Source organism: Sapajus apella, unplaced genomic scaffold (genome assembly GCF_009761245.1).
Source record: "Sapajus apella isolate SASKATOON/1434 unplaced genomic scaffold, GSC_monkey_1.0 scaffold51, whole genome shotgun sequence".
Taxonomy (NCBI): Eukaryota; Metazoa; Chordata; class Mammalia; order Primates; family Cebidae; genus Sapajus; species Sapajus apella.
Window position 1 is genome coordinate 9055773 of NW_022436991.1, and position 19946 is coordinate 9075718.

The 19946-nt window shown below is 42.5% G+C and overlaps 1 protein-coding gene across 1 annotated transcript in view; it reads left to right on the forward strand.

The window, feature by feature from the left end:
- Positions 1-19946, forward strand: part of OTOA (otoancorin) — an 81697-nt gene that overhangs the window by 55872 nt on the left and 5879 nt on the right. Inside the window, exons 21-26 of the mRNA XM_032242938.1 lie at positions 211-340; positions 4570-4757; positions 8821-8976; positions 15496-15638; positions 15921-16057; positions 16576-16673. Of these exons, the coding sequence (XP_032098829.1) occupies positions 211-340; positions 4570-4757; positions 8821-8976; positions 15496-15638; positions 15921-16057; positions 16576-16673 (852 nt within the window). The remainder of the gene's footprint in view (positions 1-210; positions 341-4569; positions 4758-8820; positions 8977-15495; positions 15639-15920; positions 16058-16575; positions 16674-19946) is intronic.

Here is a 19946-nt window from a genome sequence, read left to right on the forward strand (position 1 = left end):
TAGGCTTTGTTGGATTATTATTGAGGTTGAATATCATTTTATAGGATTCTTTATAGAGACCACTTTAGTGGGACTAGGGATTAGATTTATATGAGAAGTTGTTATATCGAAGAATGAAGACAGTAAGTAGTGTGAGTTTCAACTCTGATTTCAATCTGTATTTAATGAGCTTTAATTATTATTCCTCTTCTTTGATCTTCTCTCACACAGTTTCCTGAGATCCTTCTACAAGCAGCTTCCAAGATGGCCAGGACCCTGCTCCCTAAAGAATTCCTCTGGGCTGTCTTTGAATCTGTTCTGAATGGCAGTGACAAGCTCCCTAGCTCTGACCCTATGCCTGGTGAGTGTTTCCAGGGCACCTGAGCCAGTGCTGGGCTAGCAATGTTTCAGGCAAGGTCCCTGATATTAAGAGGGACCTTATGCTAGGAACTAGATTAAATGTCTACAGAGCAATAGAATGACAAAAATCTATAGGCAAAAGAATTACACTTTTGGGCCAGGTGTGGTGGTTCATGCCTGTAATCCTAGTACTTTGTGAGGCCAAGGTGGGCAGATCACTTGAGGTCAGGAGTTTGAGACCAGCCTGGCCAATATGGTGAAACCCTGTCTCTACTAAAAACACAAAAATTAGCAGAATGTGGTGGTGTGTGCTGGTAGTCCCAGCTACTCAAGAGGCTGAGGCACGAGGATCGGTTGAACTTGGGAGGAAGAGGTTGCAAGGTTGCAGTGAGCTGAGATGGTGTCATTGTACTCCAGCCTGGGTGACAGTGAGATTCTGTCTAAAAAAAAAAAAAGTTACACTTTTGTAAAGTGACCTGGAATCATGACCCATACTCCATATCCAGGCTAGTAGGTTTGATGAGTAAATAGGTGTAACAAACATTTCAGTAGGATTGACTTGGATTAGTGGTTTAACATGGCAGTGATAGGGCTGGACTGGGTAGATTTCACACGTGAGTCTGCCAAGTACTGGCTGTGTGGCTTTGGGTAAGCTGTTTAACCTCTGTGTGCCTCAGTTTTCATTCTTTATCAAATGGGGATAATGAAAGTCTCTATCTCGCTTTAAACCCAGAAACATGGTTATAAGAATGCCTTGCATGTAGCAGATCCTTAATAAGATCCTTTTAAAATTTGATTTTTTTTTTTTTGAGATGGAGTCTTGCTGTGTCACCCAGGCTGAAGTGCAGTGGTGTGATCTCAGCCCACTGCAACCTCCTCCTCCCAGGTTCCAGCAATTCTACTGCCTCGGCCTCCCAAGTAGCTGGGATTATAGGCATGTGCCACCCCACCTGGCTAATTGTTTTATTATTAGTACAGACGGGGTTTTACCACGTTGTCTAGTCTCGTCTTGAATTCCTGGCCTCAGATGATCCATCTGCCTTGGCATCCCAAAGTGCTGGGATTACAGAGGTGAGACACCTTGCCCAGCCTAAAATTTGATTTTTATAGAGGCAGGGTCTCTCTCTGTCACCCAGGCTGGAGTGCAGTGGTGCAATCATGGCTCACTATGGCTTCAACCTTCTGGACTCAAGAGATCCTTCCACCTCAGCTTTCCAAGTAGCTGGGACTGCAGGCATGCACCACCTCATCTGGATAATTTTTTTATTTTTTGTAGAGATAGGGTCTTGCTATGTTGCCCAGGCTGATCTCGAACTCTGAGCCTCAAGTGATCCTCCTGCCTTGGTTTCCCAAAGTGCTGGGATTATAGATGTGAGCCACTATGCCTGTCCAAGTGTTAGATATTTTATTATCATTACCATATACCTACTAAGTACAGATTGGGGCCAGGCATGAGAAGACAAATTTAATCAGACCCAATGATAGTAGTTGACAGTCAGTGTTTGCTTTCATCCACCCAACAAATATTCATTAAGCACCAACTATGTGAACAAAGAGCTCACTTTCAAATGGAGGGTAGCAAGACAACAAATTCCATACATAAGTAAAATATATGGTATATTGTATGAAAAGTGCCAAGAAGGAAAATAAAGCAAGGGAAGGGGCCAGGAGTGTTGAGAGGGGGACTGTCATGTGAAAAGAGAACTGCGAAGGAACGTCTCATTGAGAAGGTGACATCAGAATGAAGACCCAAGGGAGAGTGGGCCATGTGAATATTTTCAGTTAGAGTCTTCCAGGCAGAGAGCGCAACATGATCACTCCTATGAGTGGGAGGTAGGGGCCAGTGTGTTTGGAGGGGAGTGAGAGACAAGGCCAGCCATGTAGGGACTGATAAGGAAATCCTAATGACTTTGGCTTTTACTCTGGGTGGAGACGTCATGTGACTTCAAGCAAAGAAGTGTCACAGTTGGATTTATGCCTACTTTGGGTGATCATCCCTCCATGCATTGTCCTGTTCTCCCATTTTTTTTCTTCAAGAATGTGGGGATTTTATTGGGTTTTGGAGGTGGCTCTCAGCAGCATAGATGGGGAGCTGGAAAGGAGATGGAGTGGGAAGATGGTCTTCCCCTGGAGTTCGGGTGTCCTGTGACCAATCTCCTCTCTGACTGTCCCCAGCCGAATTCTTCTCAGTGTTCAGATGCTCCTTCTCTTCTCTCCTTCTCTGCCATGCTGCTCCTCTATTCATCTGCTCATCTGCTTATATGCTCATGGAGCCTGGGGTTTGGGGTTTATATGGGTGCAAGGATAGTGGGACATGGCAGGACAAAAGGCAACAGATGAGCACGAAAACAGGAATGCCTGTTCCTATTTAGAGCTGCAGGTTTCCAGGCTCAGGTGTTCTCCCATTTTTAAAATGAAAGAAACTGGGGCTTAGAGAGACTAAGGGACTTGTCCAAAGTCACAGAGTTAGTAAATGGCAGTTCTTGTATTTGTACCCAAAGTTCATGGTGACCACCCTGGCTCCCACTGCCCTCAAGATCTAGCAGTACATGTCATATTGCAGAGCTCTTACTGTGTGTATGTGATACACAAAAGTAAGGCTTTCCACACTCAAGGGAAGAAAGCTCTGATATCACTGCATAGGTCAAGTGTTCTTTAGTTGGTTCTGGGTGTTCACTGCTGCTATGCTTTAGTGATTAATGAATTAGGATTACTGCTTTGTTTTATATTAATGTGTGTGTGTGTGTTCACTCATTCCACAGATATTTGATGAACACCTACTATGTGCCAGGCTCTATTCTAAGCCCTGGACAGACACAGTGATAAGACCAAGCCCTGATGTACTAGTCAACTATTCTTCCCTCTCTAATTCTCTGCTACCACTGATATTGTTTTCACTAGAGAGTGGGGTGGGGGTTGGCCTAGGGAGGGATTAGTCCCCTCCAAGTGGCTTATGATAAAGATGTTTGAGGACCACAACTGGCATCTTTGATCTGGTCAACTTTTGCCCCTTGATTGGAATCCAGTGAACTTACATTGAAGGTACAATGAGAAGAGAAAGGCCTTGGGGCTTGGGAAATGCCCTGGCCACAGGTGGGGTTGGTGCATCTGTCAGGGTCAGTGGTGGTCTGCTGCTAGGGCAAGAAATCCGGGGTTGCTCTTAAGGATCCTGGAGTTTTCTCCCAGGTTGGGCACATCAGAGCCAGCAAAGACAATATCTCATTTGCATGTTGGTTGGTAACTAGTTTGAGTAGGCAAAATTCACCTTATTCAAAGACCGAAATGGATGAGTTTTTCCTGTTGCCAAGGGAAGTGCAACGGGCTCACTTCTCTTCTCTCTTGGGCTGGGAAAGCCACAACCCCCACTGTGATTTTCATGGATAGCAACTCATCTTCCCAGTTTTTATTTTATTTTATTTTGAGACAGGGGGTCTCACTGTCACCCAGGCTGGATAGTAGTGTCACCAAGGCTCAGGTGATCCTCCCACTTCATCCTCCTGGGTAGCTGGGACTACAGGCATGCGCCACCATGCCCAGCTAATATATATATATATATATATATATATTTATTAGCTTTTTTTTTTTTTAAGAGATGAGGTCTTGCCCTGTGGCCCACGCTGGTCTTGAACTCCTGGGCTCAAGTGATCCTTCTGCCTTGGCCTCCCAAAGTGCTGGGATTAAAGATGTGAGCCACCATGCAGCCCATCTTCCCATTTTTATAGGAAGGCTCCTTCATAATTTTGGAACCTTTATGCTGGGTTGCAAACTCAAAGGCATAAGGGGTGAGGTAGGCAACAGAAATTGTGTATTGAGTGCTTACTGTATGTGAGCACTGTTCTAAGTGCTTTATATATAATACAGTCTTCACAACCATCCTGAAAACTGAAATACAGAGAGGTTAAATAGCCTTGGATTTGAATAGAAAGTCAGGACCGTTCACCACCAGCTCTTTCTGCCCTCAGGGAATTTGTAGTTTAATTGTAATGTTGCACTGCTCCTAGTTTGTGCATTTGGCTATGCAAAAAGCTGGCATTTCCTTGACTTTGTTACCCAGTAATTAGCAAGAAATGGCAGAAGTGTGATTCAAACTGGTCCTTGGGCTCCTGCTCTCAACTGCTATGTCCCTTCAGCGCATAAATCGACTTGCGAAGAATGTTACTCATTTCAATAAAGACACAGACTAACATTTCCTGAAATTCTCTTTCTTTCCTGCATCTCCCCTTTCTTCAGGTTGCCATGGAGTCGTGGCCCCCTCTTCTGATGACATCTTCAAGTTGGCCGAAGCCAATGCCTGCTGGGCCCTGGAGGGCCTGCGGTGCATGGAGGAAGACACATTCATCAGGACCGTGGAGCTGCTGGGAGCTGTCCAGGGTTTCAGCCGGCCTCAGCTGATGACCCTGAAGGAGAAAGCAATACAGGTGAAGCTCACCTCAGGGAGGAAATGTTAAACAGAGGAAAAAAGGAAAACACCAAAAACCAATTCAGCATTTCTGCACATAGAGCCCTCCTCGAGGAGTTTTCACATACATCATCTTGAAATTTTACTGTATCAGCTCAGTGATATTGTGATCTCCTTACCTGAGAAAGGAGGAAATTTTCAGTTCCTCCCTCTTAGGGCTATGGTAGAGAACCGGATAAGATGTGTCTTGGCATCTAGCAGATGTTCAGTGAATCAAGTTCTGTGGATGTCCCAATGCCTCTGACCAAGGCAGTTTGCAGGAATTAGGCTGTTTTTTTCCTCCATCTAGAGAGCCCCCGCTGCTGCTTGCAGCAGGTTTTCTCAGAATCTGTTGCAAATTTGTCTGAAAATATAACAAAGGAGTAAAAAGAGGACCGGAAGTAGTTTTCCATCTTTAGAAAGGTCCCTTTGTTGGCTAGGTGCGGTGGCTCACACCTATAATCCTGGCACTTCGGGAGGCGGGCAAATCACATGAGGTCAGGAGTTCAAGACCAGCCTGGTCGACATGTTGAAAACCCATCTCTACTAAAAATACAAAAATTATCCGGGTGTGATGGCATGCCCCTGTAATCCCAGCTACTCGGGAGGCCGAGGCAGGAGAATTGCTTGAACCTGGGAGGTGGAGGTTGCAGTGAGCTGAGATTGCACCAGTGCACTCCAGCCTGGGGGTCAGAGTGAGACTTTGTCTCAAAAATAAATGAAAATAGGTTGGGTGTGTTGGCTCATGCCTGTAATCCCAACATTTTGGGAGACTGGGGTGGGCGGACCACGAGGTCAAGAAATTGAGATCATCTTGGCCAACATGGTGAAATCCCATCTCTACTAAAAATATAAAAATTAGCTGGGCGTGATGGCATGTGCCAGTAGTCCCAGCTACTCGGGAGGCTGAGGCAGGAGAATTGCTTGAACCTGGGCGGTGAGGTTGCAGTGAGCTGAGATTGTGCCAATGCATTCCAGCCTGGTGACAGAGCGAGACTTTGTCTCAAAAAAAAAAAAAAAAAAAAGGAAAAGAAAAAGAAAAAAGGTCTCTTCGTGATCTGTTTTGGCTGTTTTTTTTTTCTTTCTTTTCTTTTTCTTTTAAGGTAGAATCTTGCTTGGTTGCCCAGGCTGGAGTGCAGTGGCACAATCTCTGGCTTACTGCAAACTCTGCTTCTTGGGTTCAAGCAATTCTCGTGTCTCAGCCACCTGAGTAGCTGGGACTACAGGCACAAGCCACCAAGCCTGGCTAATATTTGTATTTTAGTAGAGATGGGGTTTCATTATGTTGGCCAGGCTTGTCTCCAACCCCTAACCTCAAGTGTTCTGTTCACCTTGACCTCCCAAAATGCTGGGATTACAGGCATGAGCCACTGTGCCCAGCCCTGTTTTAGCTTTTTATGTGGTTATGGAATATCTAGTTACCCTCAAGTGTTAAACAATTCAATTTCTTAAAATTATAAATATAACTGTATTTATGTATTATATGAATAGTTCAAGTTTCTCATAGAAAAGTCAGAAAATAATAAAGAAGAAAATCAGTCATGATTTTTAACCCACTGTTGATATTTTGATAAGCACTGATCAACAGATAAGCACTTATGTTATTTTGGTATATATACTTGAAGCTTACTAGACTTCAAGACTATGTGTATAAAAACCTATTATTTTATATATTTCACATGTATATTTTATGTTGTTCTACAAAAATCGTATCACACTTACCTACTATTCAGTAACTTGCTTTCTACACCCAACAGCACAGACTGCATGTTTTTCATATCCAAAATGTAAATCTATATCAGTATTGAATTAATTAATTAATTAATTTTTTGAGATGGAGTTTTGCTCTTGTCGCCCAGGCTGGAGTGCAATGATGTGATATTGGCTCACTGCAGCCTCCATCTTCCAGGTTCAAGCAATTCTCCTGCCTCATCCTCCTAAGTAGCTGGGATTACAGACGCCCACCATCACACCTGGCTAATTTTGGTATTTTTAGTAGAAACAGGGTTTCACTATATTGGCCAGGTTGGTCTTGAACTCCTTACCTCAAGCGATCCACCTGCCTCAGCCTACCAAAGTACTGGGATTACGGGTGTGAGTCACCAAGCCTGGCCTATGTCAGTATTTTAAATAGCTTTGTAATACAATTAGTCTTCCCTATCAATGAGTTCCACATCTGCAGATTCAACCAACCTCAGGTAGAACATATTTAGAAAAAACACTCCAAATAACAATATAACAATATAAAATAATACACATAAAAATACAGTATCATTTTTGACATAGCATTTTGTACATATTTACATAGCACTTACACTGCATCAGGTATAAGTAATCTAGAGATGGTTTAAAGTATACAGGAGGATGTGCATAGGTTATATGCAAATACTACACTATTTTATATGAGGGACTTCCACATCCGTGGATTTTGGTATCTTCAAGGAGTCCTGAAACCAATCCTAGGTGGAGGTATCCACAGGGGCAACTGCATTTTATTTATGGTTAGTTCTTATTTATTTAGCTAATTGTTAGACTTTTAGGTTGCATTAAAAAAATGTCTCAAGGTATGCCTTTATACATATACTGTTGGGTACTTTGGCTAACTTCCTAGAGGTAGAATTTCTGTATAAAAGAACAGAAATACTTTAAAAAAGTATTTTTAAAAGCTTTTGATACAGATAGCCAAATTGCCCTCTTAAGATCATGTACAAATTTATATTCTCAACTACAACAATGAGAGTATCCCTTACTTTGTTTCTTTCCAGCATCATAAATGATGGTAATTCTTTTTACTTCTTATCATATGATAAATCAACATGGTCTTCTTTGAGTGTTTTTAATGTATATTTCTTTATGACTTTTAATTATGAAAAGTTAATAAATTTTTCAGTAAACAATGTAAAAAATGTTTACATTTAATTTTTCTTTTGCAAATTCCTTGTTGATGTCTTTTGTCTATCTTTTTTAAAAAAACAAATACAGTCATCTTTTTATTATTGATTTAAAAGAGAGCTTTATATTAAGATATACCTTGCCTTTTAAATTTTTATTTATTTTTTATTAAGGGATAGTTGACAAATACAAATTATATATATTTATGGTATATACATATATACAATATAGTGCTTTGATATATGTATACATTGGGGAATGGTTAAACCAAGCTAATTAACATGTCAGTCACCTTTCACACTTGCCGGTTGTCAGTTTTTGTTGTGAGAATATTTAACATCTACTTTCTTCACAATTTTCAAGTACTCAATACATTGTTATCAACTATAGTCACCATGCTGCACAATAGGTTTCCCTAGGTTTGTTTTATTTTTATTTTTTTGAGACAGCGTCTCACTCTGCCACTGAGGCTGGAGTGCAGTGGCACCATCTTGGCTAACCACAACTTCTGCAAGTGAATCTCATGCCTCAGCCACCCGAGTGGCTGGGATTACAGGTGTGCACCACCACGCACAGCTAATTTTTTTTGTATTTTTAGTAGAGGCAGGGTTATGCCATGTTGGCCAGGCTGGTCTTTAATTCCTGGTCTCATGTGATCTGTGTGTCTTAATCTCCCAAAGTGCTGAGATTACAGGCTTGAGCCACTGCACCGGCCTCCCTCTGTCTGTTTCAGATACTGTTTTTGTCCATTCAGCCTGCTATAACAAAATAGTATACACTGGTAACTTATAAACAGAAATTTATTTCTCACAGTTCTTGGGGGTGAAAAGTTGAAAATTGAAGCACTGGCAGATCCAATGTCTGATAAGGGTTTGCTTTTCATAGATAGTGCTTTCTCACTGTGTCCTCACATGGTGGAAAGGGGCTAGCATGTAGCTAGCTCTCTGGGGTTTCTTTTACAAGGGCACTAATCCCACTCATGAGGGCTCCACCCTTATGACCTAATCATCTCCCAAGCCCCAATCTTCTAATACTATCACATTGGAGGTTAGGTTTCAACATATGAATTTTAGGGGGACACAAACATTCAAATCATAGTAGATACCATCACCAGTGTGTTCAATCTAATCTGCTTTCATTTTCACCTATAGGTTTGGGACATGCCTTCTTACTGGAGAGAGCACCATATTGTTTCCCTGGGGCGCATTGCTTTGGCTCTTAATGAGAGTGAGCTGAAGCAGCTGGACCTCAGCTCCATAGACACTGTGGTTTCCCTAAGCCAGCAAACAGAATGGACCCCAGGACAGGTGGGTAGATGTTTATGAGTCTTTTAACTATTCTGTGCTTGTAAGAGCTGCCTTCATATCCTTACTGTTAATTTCATCATCACTGTCATTTCTGAGTCTGTTTCTCTTGACTGATTTTTCTCTTAGTTATGGGTCATATTTTCCTTTTTTGTTTGCAAGCACAGCAACTTTGATTGGGTGATGAACATTGTGAATTTTACATTTTGAATACTTGATTTAGCTGTATTTCTTTAGAGAATTGGGCTTTGTTCCGTCATACACTTAAATTACTTTCAAATCAGCTTGATCCTTTTGATGTTTCCTTTTGAGCTTTATTAGGGCAAGTCTAGAGTGACCTTTATTCTATGGTTAATTTATCCTCATTACTGTGACATGATTCCTTTGAGGATGTTACCTAATGCTCCATGTATTTCAAGACCTCTACTCTGGCTGGTGAGAAAGTGAACTATTTCCAGCTCCACCTGAGCTCTGTAAGTTGTTCAGCTTAATCCTTTCTGATTACTGATGATTCTTTTCCTGCCTGTGTGGAGTCTCACTCTTCGCATATGCAAATTAGCAATCAGTACTTAACATCTCTGCAGATTTCTGGAACTCTCTGCAGTTTCCTCATCTCCAATACTTTGCCTCACAAGTGATAAGTGCCCTGGCCTTCCGTATCTTCAACTCACCTGGACCACTGGGCTTGTTGTGTTCCTCTTCTTGATCCATGTCCTGGAAACTGCTTTTTGGCAGTAAGTGAGGATAATTTTAGAGTTCATCTTGTTTGTTTTTCTTCTTCTGGGATGATGATTCTGTGTTGTTCAATATCCGGATGCAGTTGTTGGATATATTTTGTTCAATTTTCTAGTTGTTTATGGTGGGAGGACAATTCCTATGTCAACTCATCCTTCATGGGCTAAAGAAGAAGTTCTCTGTAGAATTTTAATTGATTTGATTGGAAGAGAAGTTTAGGGTGTCTAATCCACTGTACTGCTGGAAAGGGAAGTCTTAGCTCTTCCATATTATCTTCATTCTTAGGCAGCTTTCTCAGTGCTCATTTTCAGCTCTAGGCTTATATAGAACCTACTTAACAAGCTCATAAAAATGTGCCTCTTCTTTATTAGTTTTTGAAAAAGTCCCAGCATTGACTTCACCCGTGCAGTTGCCCACCCCTGAGCAACCACTCTGGTCAGTGGTTGAATACGTTGGTTGGCCAGGTCTGCATCAGGGAATGGAGTCCATCTCATCACCATCTCATGATTACATGAGCTGAGTGGGGAAGGATATGTGGCAGGCTGATTAAGGTCCCCCAAAGGCGTTCATGTCTGAACCCCTGGAAGCTGTGAATATATTAACTCATGCAGCAAAAGGGACTTTGACGATGTGATTAAGGATTTTAAGATGGGGAGGTTATCCTGGATCATTTGGGTGGGCCTGATATAATCACAAGGGTCCTTATAAGAGGGAGCAAGGTGGGTCATAGATAAAGAAGGTGATGTAATAATGGAAGCAGAGGGATGTAGAAAGAGAATTGAAGGTGCTCCTTCGCTGGTTTTGAAGATGGAGGTTGGGGCTATGAGCCAAGGGAAGGCAGGTGGCCTCTTAAAGCTAGAAGAAGCAAGGAAATGAATTCTTTTTAGAACACCCAGAAGGAACCCATCCTTCCAGTCCATTTTAGGATTTACAGTCTCCAAAACTATAAGAGAATAAATTTGTATTTTTAAAGCCACTATGTTTGTGGTAATTTGGTAGAGTAGAGCAATAAGAAGCTAATAGAGGGCAATTCTCCGAACAAAAAGTGTGGCTGCTGAGCAGCCAAAACCAGTGAATGGCCCCCTACACTTAACGAGCTTTTTGTAATCACAGTTGCCATGTCTCATAATTCTGAGTGGCACCATTCAAACAGAATACAGTGTGAATGGTGCCCCCTGGGGCTGGGTAATATGCAGATTCTGGTCATGAGGATTAAATGAGTTAATACTTGAAGACATTTTGAACAATGTCTGGTACGTAGTAGTCAATAAAAATGAGCTGTTTTCATAGTCAATATTGATATCCTTGCCTTGTCATCATCATCATCATCATCAGCATCATCATCACAGCCCCTTTCTGTGGATTAGTCTCCTCATTTGCAAGATCAGAGGGTTAGCCCCAACACTCTGAGGTTCCTTCCCATCTGATTTTCTATAATCCCATGGTTCTTTGACTCTAAAACTGGTTTTAACTAGTTTGAGAAGTGTCACATCACATTGTGCTATTAAAATCATTCTATTTGCAGTCTGGGAGAAACAGAAAAATGCATCCAACTTAGAAACTAGGGTATCTCTTTCCCTTCACACCGATTTTAATTCTCATGGATGGCAGTGAGATTTATCAATATGTTTGAAGACGATATGAAAACCTAACATTTGCATGTATCATTTGCAGTCAGTTCTCCAACTTTAGCTCCCAATCAAACCTTAAATGCATGTTTCTAGATTAATAGTCAGACCTGACGGAACTACCTTAACAGATAGTTCAGCTCAAAAACCAATATAAGGAAAAAAACTATTATAGAAGCCAGAGGGATGAAGAGAAAGATTGAAATCTTACAGCTACTCATTTTTCAGCAGTTAATATTGCCTAAAAGTGTTGGTATTAATTGTCTTGGAATCATTACATATACGCTGGTCTAGTCATTCAAGGAAATATATTTTAACTTATCACCTTGCAGGCTGAGCATGCATTTTCTGGGTTTCAGTGGCAAGGACAGTTTAATACCATATCTTCAAAGTAATTTTATTTAAATTGTATTTTTGTACTTGCATTTTAAATTGAGCATGCCTGATAGTTGAGGAGCCCAAATTGCTCTGAGCCAACTAGTAAAACCTGATTGTGAAGACTTACTAAGAAAAATTTGAAAGCTAACTTGAATCTCCATCTTTTCTCCATAGCCAAACACCTTCACTGGCTGAGTATAGGCCCTGGAATCAGACTGCCTGCATTTTGATTCTAGAACCTTTATTTTCTAGCTGTGTGACCTTGGACTAGTTACTTAACCTCTCTGTGCCTCAGTTTGCTCATCTGCAAATTAGGGATACTATTAACACTTACCTCATAGGGTTATTTAGGAGGATTAGATGAGACGGTATGCGTAAAGTGGCCAAAGTAGTGCCAGCACACAGTAGGCACTCAATAAATGTTAGCTATTACCAGTTTGGATGTACATTCCCATTAAGTCAAAGACGTTTAAGTCTAAGCATGGTGTTACTGAATCCCCCACCCCCATAGTAGCTGTGAGCTTTGTAATCACAGAGGACAATTTGATGAGGACATGGACCAGTCTGATTTTCAGAAACATGAGAAATCTTCCTGAAGCCAGTCTATCACATGAGGCAGCAAAATGAAGCATGTCAAGGAGTATATATTGCCTGTGACTTCTGTAGGTGACTCACTGGGATGTTATTTCATTCATTCATTCATTTACTTAAGAAGTACTTATTGAACTCCTACTGTGTGGCAGGCTTTTTGCTAGGTGCTGGGGACTCAATGGTGAACTACCTGGATGTGGTCCTTTTCTTTGGGGAGCCTATTTGGTGATACAGACAAAAAAGTGAGTTATCAAAGTGAAAAATTTGAAAAATCATGACAAGTGTTAGAGAAAATGGACAAGGTTCTCACAGGAACAATGGGAAGAGAGGCTGTTTGAGATGGAAGAGTCCAGAGGGCTGCTTTCTCTGAGTAGGTAGCATTTAAACAGACCTGAGGGGTGGGAAGCACCAGCCCATGAAAACGGAATTGCATTGCAACATTCCACAGTCTTCCTCAACCCTTTCTCTCAACACTGTAATGATCTATATTGTATGATGGGGCTGACTAACATTAAAGGGAAATGGGGGCCAGGCATGGTGGCTCACACCTGTGATCCCAACGCTTTGGGAGACCGAGGCAGGTGGATCACTTGAGACCAGGAGTTTGAGACCAGCCTGGCCAAAATGGCAAAATCCTGTTTCTACTAAAAACATAAAAAATTAGTTGGATGGTGGCGGGTGCCTGTAATCCCAGCTACGCAGGAGACAGAGGCATGAGAATTGCTTGAACCCCGGGAGTTGGAAGTTGCAGTAAGCCAAGATCATGCCACCGCACTCCAGCCTGGGCAACACAGGGAGACTCTGCCTCCAAAAAAAAAAAAAAAAGGGTGGGGGGGAATATTGACTATAGCCTATGATTTTCACTTCCAATTAGATGTTTGTCCATGGATGTCTCCTCATCTCTGCCTTGTGAGCTCTTATAATCTCTTTTACCTGCTCCCATGAGCACTGAAGGAATCAGACTTTATTTATTTTGTGAGATAGTCTTACTCTGTCACCCAGGCTGGAGTGCAATGGTGTGATCTTGGTTCACTGCAACTTCCACCCCCCAGGCTTAAGCAATCCTCCCACCTCAGCTTCACAAGTAGCTGGGACCACAGGTATGTGCCACCACACCTGGCTAATTTTTGTATTTTTTTTGTAGAGACAAGGTTTCACCATGTTGGTCAGGCTGGTCTCAAACTCCTGACCTCAAGTGATCTTCCTGCCTCAGCCTCCCATAGTGCTGGGATTACAAGTGTGAGACACTGCGCCCAGCCCAGACTTTATTTTACAGTTGATCTTTATAGGATTGGCTTGGATACTTCCTCAGGTCCTGCATAGGTAGATTAAATGAATCAGCACATGTTTAGTTACAAGTGGCAGAAAACCCAGCACAAATTGGCTTGATTAAGAAAAGGGGTCGGGCATGGTACACAGTGGCTCACACCTGCAATCCCAGCACTTTGGGAGTCCAAGATGGGCAGATCACTTGAGGTCAGAAGTTTGAGACCAGCCTGGCCAACATGGCAAAACTACGTATCTGCTAAACATACAAAAAATTGGCCTGCTGTGATTGTTCTTGCCTGTAATCCTGCTACTTGGGAGGCTAAGGCACGAGAATCTCTTGAATCTGGGAGAGGGAGGTTGCAGTGAGTAGAGATCATGCCACTGCACTCCAGCTTGGGTAACAGAGTAAGACCTTGTCTCAAAAAAAAAAAAAAAAAAAAAAAAAAGGAATCTATGGACTCCCATAACTGGAAAGTTCAGGGGTAGGGTTCAGGTACAGCTGGATCCAGGATCTTCAAAACTCTTGGTGGGACTCTGTCTCTCATCATGCTTTTGAATTTTGCTTTTCTTTTTGTTGGCTTCATTGAGAGGCAGGCTCTTCTCCTCCACATGATGGGTTCCAGCAGATTCTTGTGTATATCCTTCTAAGTTCAAGTCCAGAGTAAAGAAAGATTTGCTCCTAATGTTCCACTCAGAGTTCTGGTTGGCTCTGGTTGAATCACTTGTCCAATCCAGAACGAGTGACTTCAGCTAGGCTAAGATATGAATTGAGTGCTATTACTTCTGCAACTCAGTATGCAGCTAGCTTTGACTGAACCACATGAAGTAGGAATACAAGAGAGGTGGTTCTCCAGAGGACGTTATAAGTGATGAATAGCCACTGTGCTAGAATTATGGAGACCTATGCATCAGCCACCTTAGATCAAGGCTTAGTTTAAAATGCTCCAACACTAAAGCATTTTTTGTGCTACTCTGTGGAATTGAAGAGTAAACGTTGGAATTGAAGGGACAAACATATTTTTGTAGGACCATAGAGGAGGAAAAATTCATTCTGGCTGAAACGTTTTGAAAAGGTGACATTTGAGTTGGATCAAAAAAATAAAAAAAAGATGGCTGGATTTTAACACTTGGAAGTGCAGAGGGGCATTTTATATGAAAGGACTGGTTTGAGCACAGGCAAAAGTACATGAAATTATAAGGTTTTGTGGAGAGGTTGTGGAAAAGCTGGGCGTGGTGGCTCATGCCTGTAATCCCAGCACTTTGGGAGGCCAAGGTGGGCAGATCACTTGAGGTCAGGAATTTGAGACCAGCCTTGCCAACATGGTGAAACCCTGTTTCTACAAAAAAATACAAAAAGCCAGGTGTGGTGACATGCATCAGTAATCCCAGCTACTTGGGTGGCTGAAACACAAGTTGCTTGAACCTGGGGATGTGGAGGTTGCAGTGAGCTGAGACTGCACCATTGCACTCCAGCCTGGATGACAGAGCAAGACTCCATCTAAAAAAAAAAAAAAAAAAAAAAGAAGAAAGAAAGAAACGTTGTAGAAAAAGATGCTGGAAAAGTTTGACTCCTGATGCAGAAGAACTTGCATGTCCAAACTGTCTGAAGGTCATAAGAGTGACTGAAGGAAATAAGCAGCAGACACAGACACAGGACACAAGTGCCTTTAATACTGGTGAAGGATATAAGAGATTCTTTGCCTGAAGACACCTCCATAGATCAGACAACATATTCAGTTGAAGTAGCATCTTAATGATACTAACTTGGATGCAGAGGCCAGGATGGTTTGGAGTGGGGATTCCAGAGGAGTGGGATGGGAGATCAGGCAGGAGACTACAGCAAAGCTTATTTATCCCCTCAGGCCTGGGGACCTTGATCATTCCTGGGTAGTTTATCTTTTATTCTTTCTCATATTTTTAGGCTGAATCCATTTTGCAAGGGTTCCTGGATGATTCTGGCTACCGTATCGAGGACCTGAAGAGCTTTCATTTAGTAGGACTTGGTGCAACCCTGTGTGCTATAAACATCACTGAAATTCCACTTATAAAGATCTCAGAATTCAGGTTACTAAAATACAAATGTGCAAAATGGCAAATGACTTCATTCATCCATCCATCCATCCATCCATCCAGATGTTCCACCTCCTGACACTATACCCCTCTCTGGGCTAAAATCCCACTGGGCTAATGGAATAAGGTGGATCTGCTCTCCCTGCTGAGCCTACCTAACTTCTGAACATTGTGTGTGTGTGTGTGTGTGTGTGTGTGTTTGTGTGTGTGTGCGTGTGTGTGTGTGTGTTTGGATGAAGAGTCCAAGCTCAGACTATATCCCTCCTTCTTTAACAGGGTGGTAGTGGCCAGAATTGGGACACTGCTCTGCAGTACGCGTGTCTTGGCTGAGTTTAAGAGGAAGGCAGAAGTTGTGTTTGGGGATCCCACTGAGTGGACCAGCTCTGTCTTGCAGGAGCTTGGGACCATTGCAGGTAAGACTCACCCTGAACATGCCTTTCTCTCCGTTACCAAACTTAAATGTGAGGACACAAAATAAAACATGATCCTTGGCCACATGTAGCAAATATCTGTGGCGTTACAGTAGAACCTACATTTCATGATTTGAAGTTGCAGAGGATGGATCTGCAAATCTGCTTTTAAAACAAGCTCTCTTGGAGATTCTTGTTACAATAACGTTTGGAAAACCACTGGTTTAGAATGTGATTTAATTGGCCCCTAAGTAGGTTTATACACAATTTGGAAGTGTGTAAATTGAAGCTTCTTCTGGGCATGCGTTTCACTGTAGGAGGCCAATCAGGGCTAATGTGACCCACATTTTTTCTTCTGAATTGATGAAGGAACTTGATTCCCCAGTGTGATTTCCAGGCCCTTTTATAAGGAATGATGCTTGCTAGAACACTCAGATCTGTGCATTATGCAGCCCCATTAATAAAACAAGCGGAGTTCTGATGGCTTGAACTAAACCCCCATGCTTCCTTTTTCTCCCCAGCTGGATTAACTAAGACAGAGCTCCGGATGCTTGACAAGGATTTGATGCCATATTTCCAGCCATCAGCAATAAAATGCCTTCCTGATGAGATATTCAAAGTAGGTGCTCAGTTCTTCAAGGAGAAATGGGGGAGCTTGACCCCATTTCAAATCACACAGGGAAACAGGTCATGGGCCTTGGAATTCAGGGGCTTGTGACCAGACTCTGCTGTTGGGGTCAGAGGAGATCTGTATAATTTTAGGTGTTTTTTTTAAAAGAAACATTTTCGGCCAGGCGCGGTGGCTCACGCCTATAATCCCAGCACTTTGGGAGGCTGAGGCGGGTGGATCATGAGGTCAAGAGATTGAGAACATCCTGGTCAACATGGTGAAACCCCGTCTCTACTAAAAATACAAAAATTAGCTGGGCATGGTGGCATGCACCTGTAGTCCCAGCTACTTGGGAGGCTAAGGCAGGAGAATTGCTTGAACCCAGGAGGCGGAGGTTGCGGTGAGCCGAGATCGTGCCATTGCACTCCAGCCTGGGTAACAAGAGCGAAACTCCATCTCAGAAAACAAAATAAAAAAAACAAAAAGCATTATTTTCTTAAAATTATAATATGTGTTTTAATTATATTTATTTTTATGGTTACCTTCTCTTCTTCTAGCAAGGGGTACTGATTTTCTATTTATGGTGATATGACAGGTTCATACACCCTTATGAAAACCCTTGGGGACAGATATAGTTCAGAATTCAGAATTTCTCAGATTTTAAAAAGATCACTCTGGCCAGGTGCGGTGGCTCACTCCTATAATCCCAGCACTTTGGGGGGTCAAGGTGGGGTGGATCACCTGAGGTTGGGAGTTTGAGACCAGCTTGACCAACATGGAGAATCCTGTCTCTACTAAAAATACAAAGTTACCTGGACCTGGTGGTATATGCCTGTAAACCCAGCTACTCGGGAGGCTGAGGCAGGAGAATCACAGGAGATGGAGGTTGTGGTGAGCCAAGATTGTGCCACTGCACTCCAGCCTGGTTAACAGGAGTAAAACTCCAACTCAAAAAAAAAAAAATCACCCTGTACATTTACTGTATGTAATTTCATACCCCTAGCAGTGTCTGGGGAAACACCTTATAGCAAACACATTAATATTTTTTTGAAGAAATCTATGACAAACCACACTAATTTGAATAAATAGAGACTATAAATAAATAGCTTCACATCACTTCAGGTCAAGTTTTGCTGATAAATAAGTTTGACTTAAACTTTGGGAGAAAACTTTTAGTTTTCAGATTTGTTTTTTGGACATCAGAATTGCAGATGAGGATTGTGGACTGTTGTAACATTTCCTTTTAAAATACAATTAAATAAAAATATTTTAGTTGATTTAGGCCAGGTGTGATGGCTCATGCCTATAATCCTAGCACTTTGGGATGCTGAGGCCGGCCAATCACCTGAGGTCAGGAGTTTGAGACCAGCCTTGCCAACGTGGTGAAACCCCATCTCTACTAAAAATACAAAATTAGCTGGGCATGATGGCAGATGCCTGTAATCCCAGCTACTTGGGAGGCTGAGGCAGAAGAATCACTTGATTTCAGGAGGCAGAGGTTGCAGTGAGCTGAGACCACATCATTGCACTCCAGCCTGGGAAACAAGAGTGAAACTTTGTCTTTCTCTCTCTCTCTCTCTCTATCTCTATCTCTCTATGTCTGTCTCTCACATACACACTATATATGTATATATGTTTTTCTATATTTTTTAGTTGATTTAAAGAAAAGTATTAGGAAAATCACAAGAGAACAGGTGAAAACTGCTATGGAAAAAATTGAGAGGGTGGAATTGGATCAATTGAAGTGAAGCAGGGTATCTAGTGACAGGTCATTTTTTTCTATCTGTGTACAAGATTAGGGGAGTGTTTGGTGGGAATAGCCTGCTCTGATGAGGCAGTGACCCTGGTGTTCCTGCTTGCTGGGTAATGTGGGAACACATTTTGTACACCACTCCTGGATAAAACACACAAACCAGGCTCGACAAACTCCCCTGGTGCCACATCACTGGTTCATTTCAAGAAAGATAGCCTACCTTCAATCACTTCAGCACCCTGGACAGTTCCCAGTACATTGCGGCCTAATAGCTGTTTGAGGGCAATAAATAGCAGTCTTCCAGGCCATTGAGCAAATACCTGCTTCCCCTCTGGGGTACTCTGCATGGGACGAGCAGCTTGGTCTTGGATGCTGGCATTTTGCTAAGCACTTTCTCTTGGTCTTGTTTGGAGTGCTGTTGTGCTGCTTCCTTCTACAGGTATACTATTCCAGAAATCCCTACTGACCTGAAGTGATGTGAGCCTATGTTGTGGCAGGCTCCAGGGTAGGTGCACCTAAGGATGCACAGGTGAAGGGGTTATCACACAGTGCCTTCAGGGGCTAGAAAGGTAATGTAAAGTGCAGTCAGCTGGGTAGAGACTGAAGCGAACTGGAGAGCCCTGCCTAAATGTGGAGGCTGCTTCTAATCCCTAGCACATTCATGCAGTGTGACCATGTGGGCCCAGTATTGCTGAATTTTCCTTTCTATTTTTTTGGAGAAGTAGAAATCTTCATTTTCATATGGAATCGTCTGATAATTAAATGTTGGCAGCCAATCTGAATTTATTTTTGAAAACACAGTGCCGTAGGCCTAGAGATTCAATCTGGCCTGTGGGTCGCAAGTCAGCAACATTGATAAAAGAGATAATTTTTAGAATATAGACTCTGTGTTAATGGTATATGGAACCTGCCCTCCCTGTGTGTGTGTGTATGTGTGTCTGTGTGTGTGTGTGTGTAGTGAGAAGATAGGAGGCGATGCTGAATTTTATTTTAATTTTTTTTGAGACAAAGTCTCACTCTATTGCCCAAAGAGTGCAGTGGCACAATAATGGCTCACTGCAGCCTTGATCCCCTGGACTCAAGCAATCCTCTCACCTCAGCCTAAGTAACTAGGACCACACATCTGGCTAAAGAAAAACTATTTTGTAGAGATGGGGGTCTTACTTTGTTGCCCAGGCTGATCTTGAACTCCTGGGCTCCATTAATCATTCTGCCTTGGCCTCCTAAAGTGCTGGGATTGTAGGCGTGAGCCATGGTGGTTGACTGGCCAGATGCTGAATTTTGGAGGACAGCTGGTGATGAAGAAGGAACAGTGTTCCAGGCAGAAGGAGGTGCACAGAAATGTTGGTACCCACTCTCCTGGAGTGAAGAGTGCCAGGTGTGAGGCTGGAGAGGTGGGCAGAGCTTTTTCCAGGAGCCTGAGCTATGTTCTGGAGTGGGGTGATGGGAAGGGCTCTACGCAGAGGGATATGATTCCAGGGAAGCATCTAACTGGACAAGAGAGGAATAGAGGAGAAGAAGGGATGAGG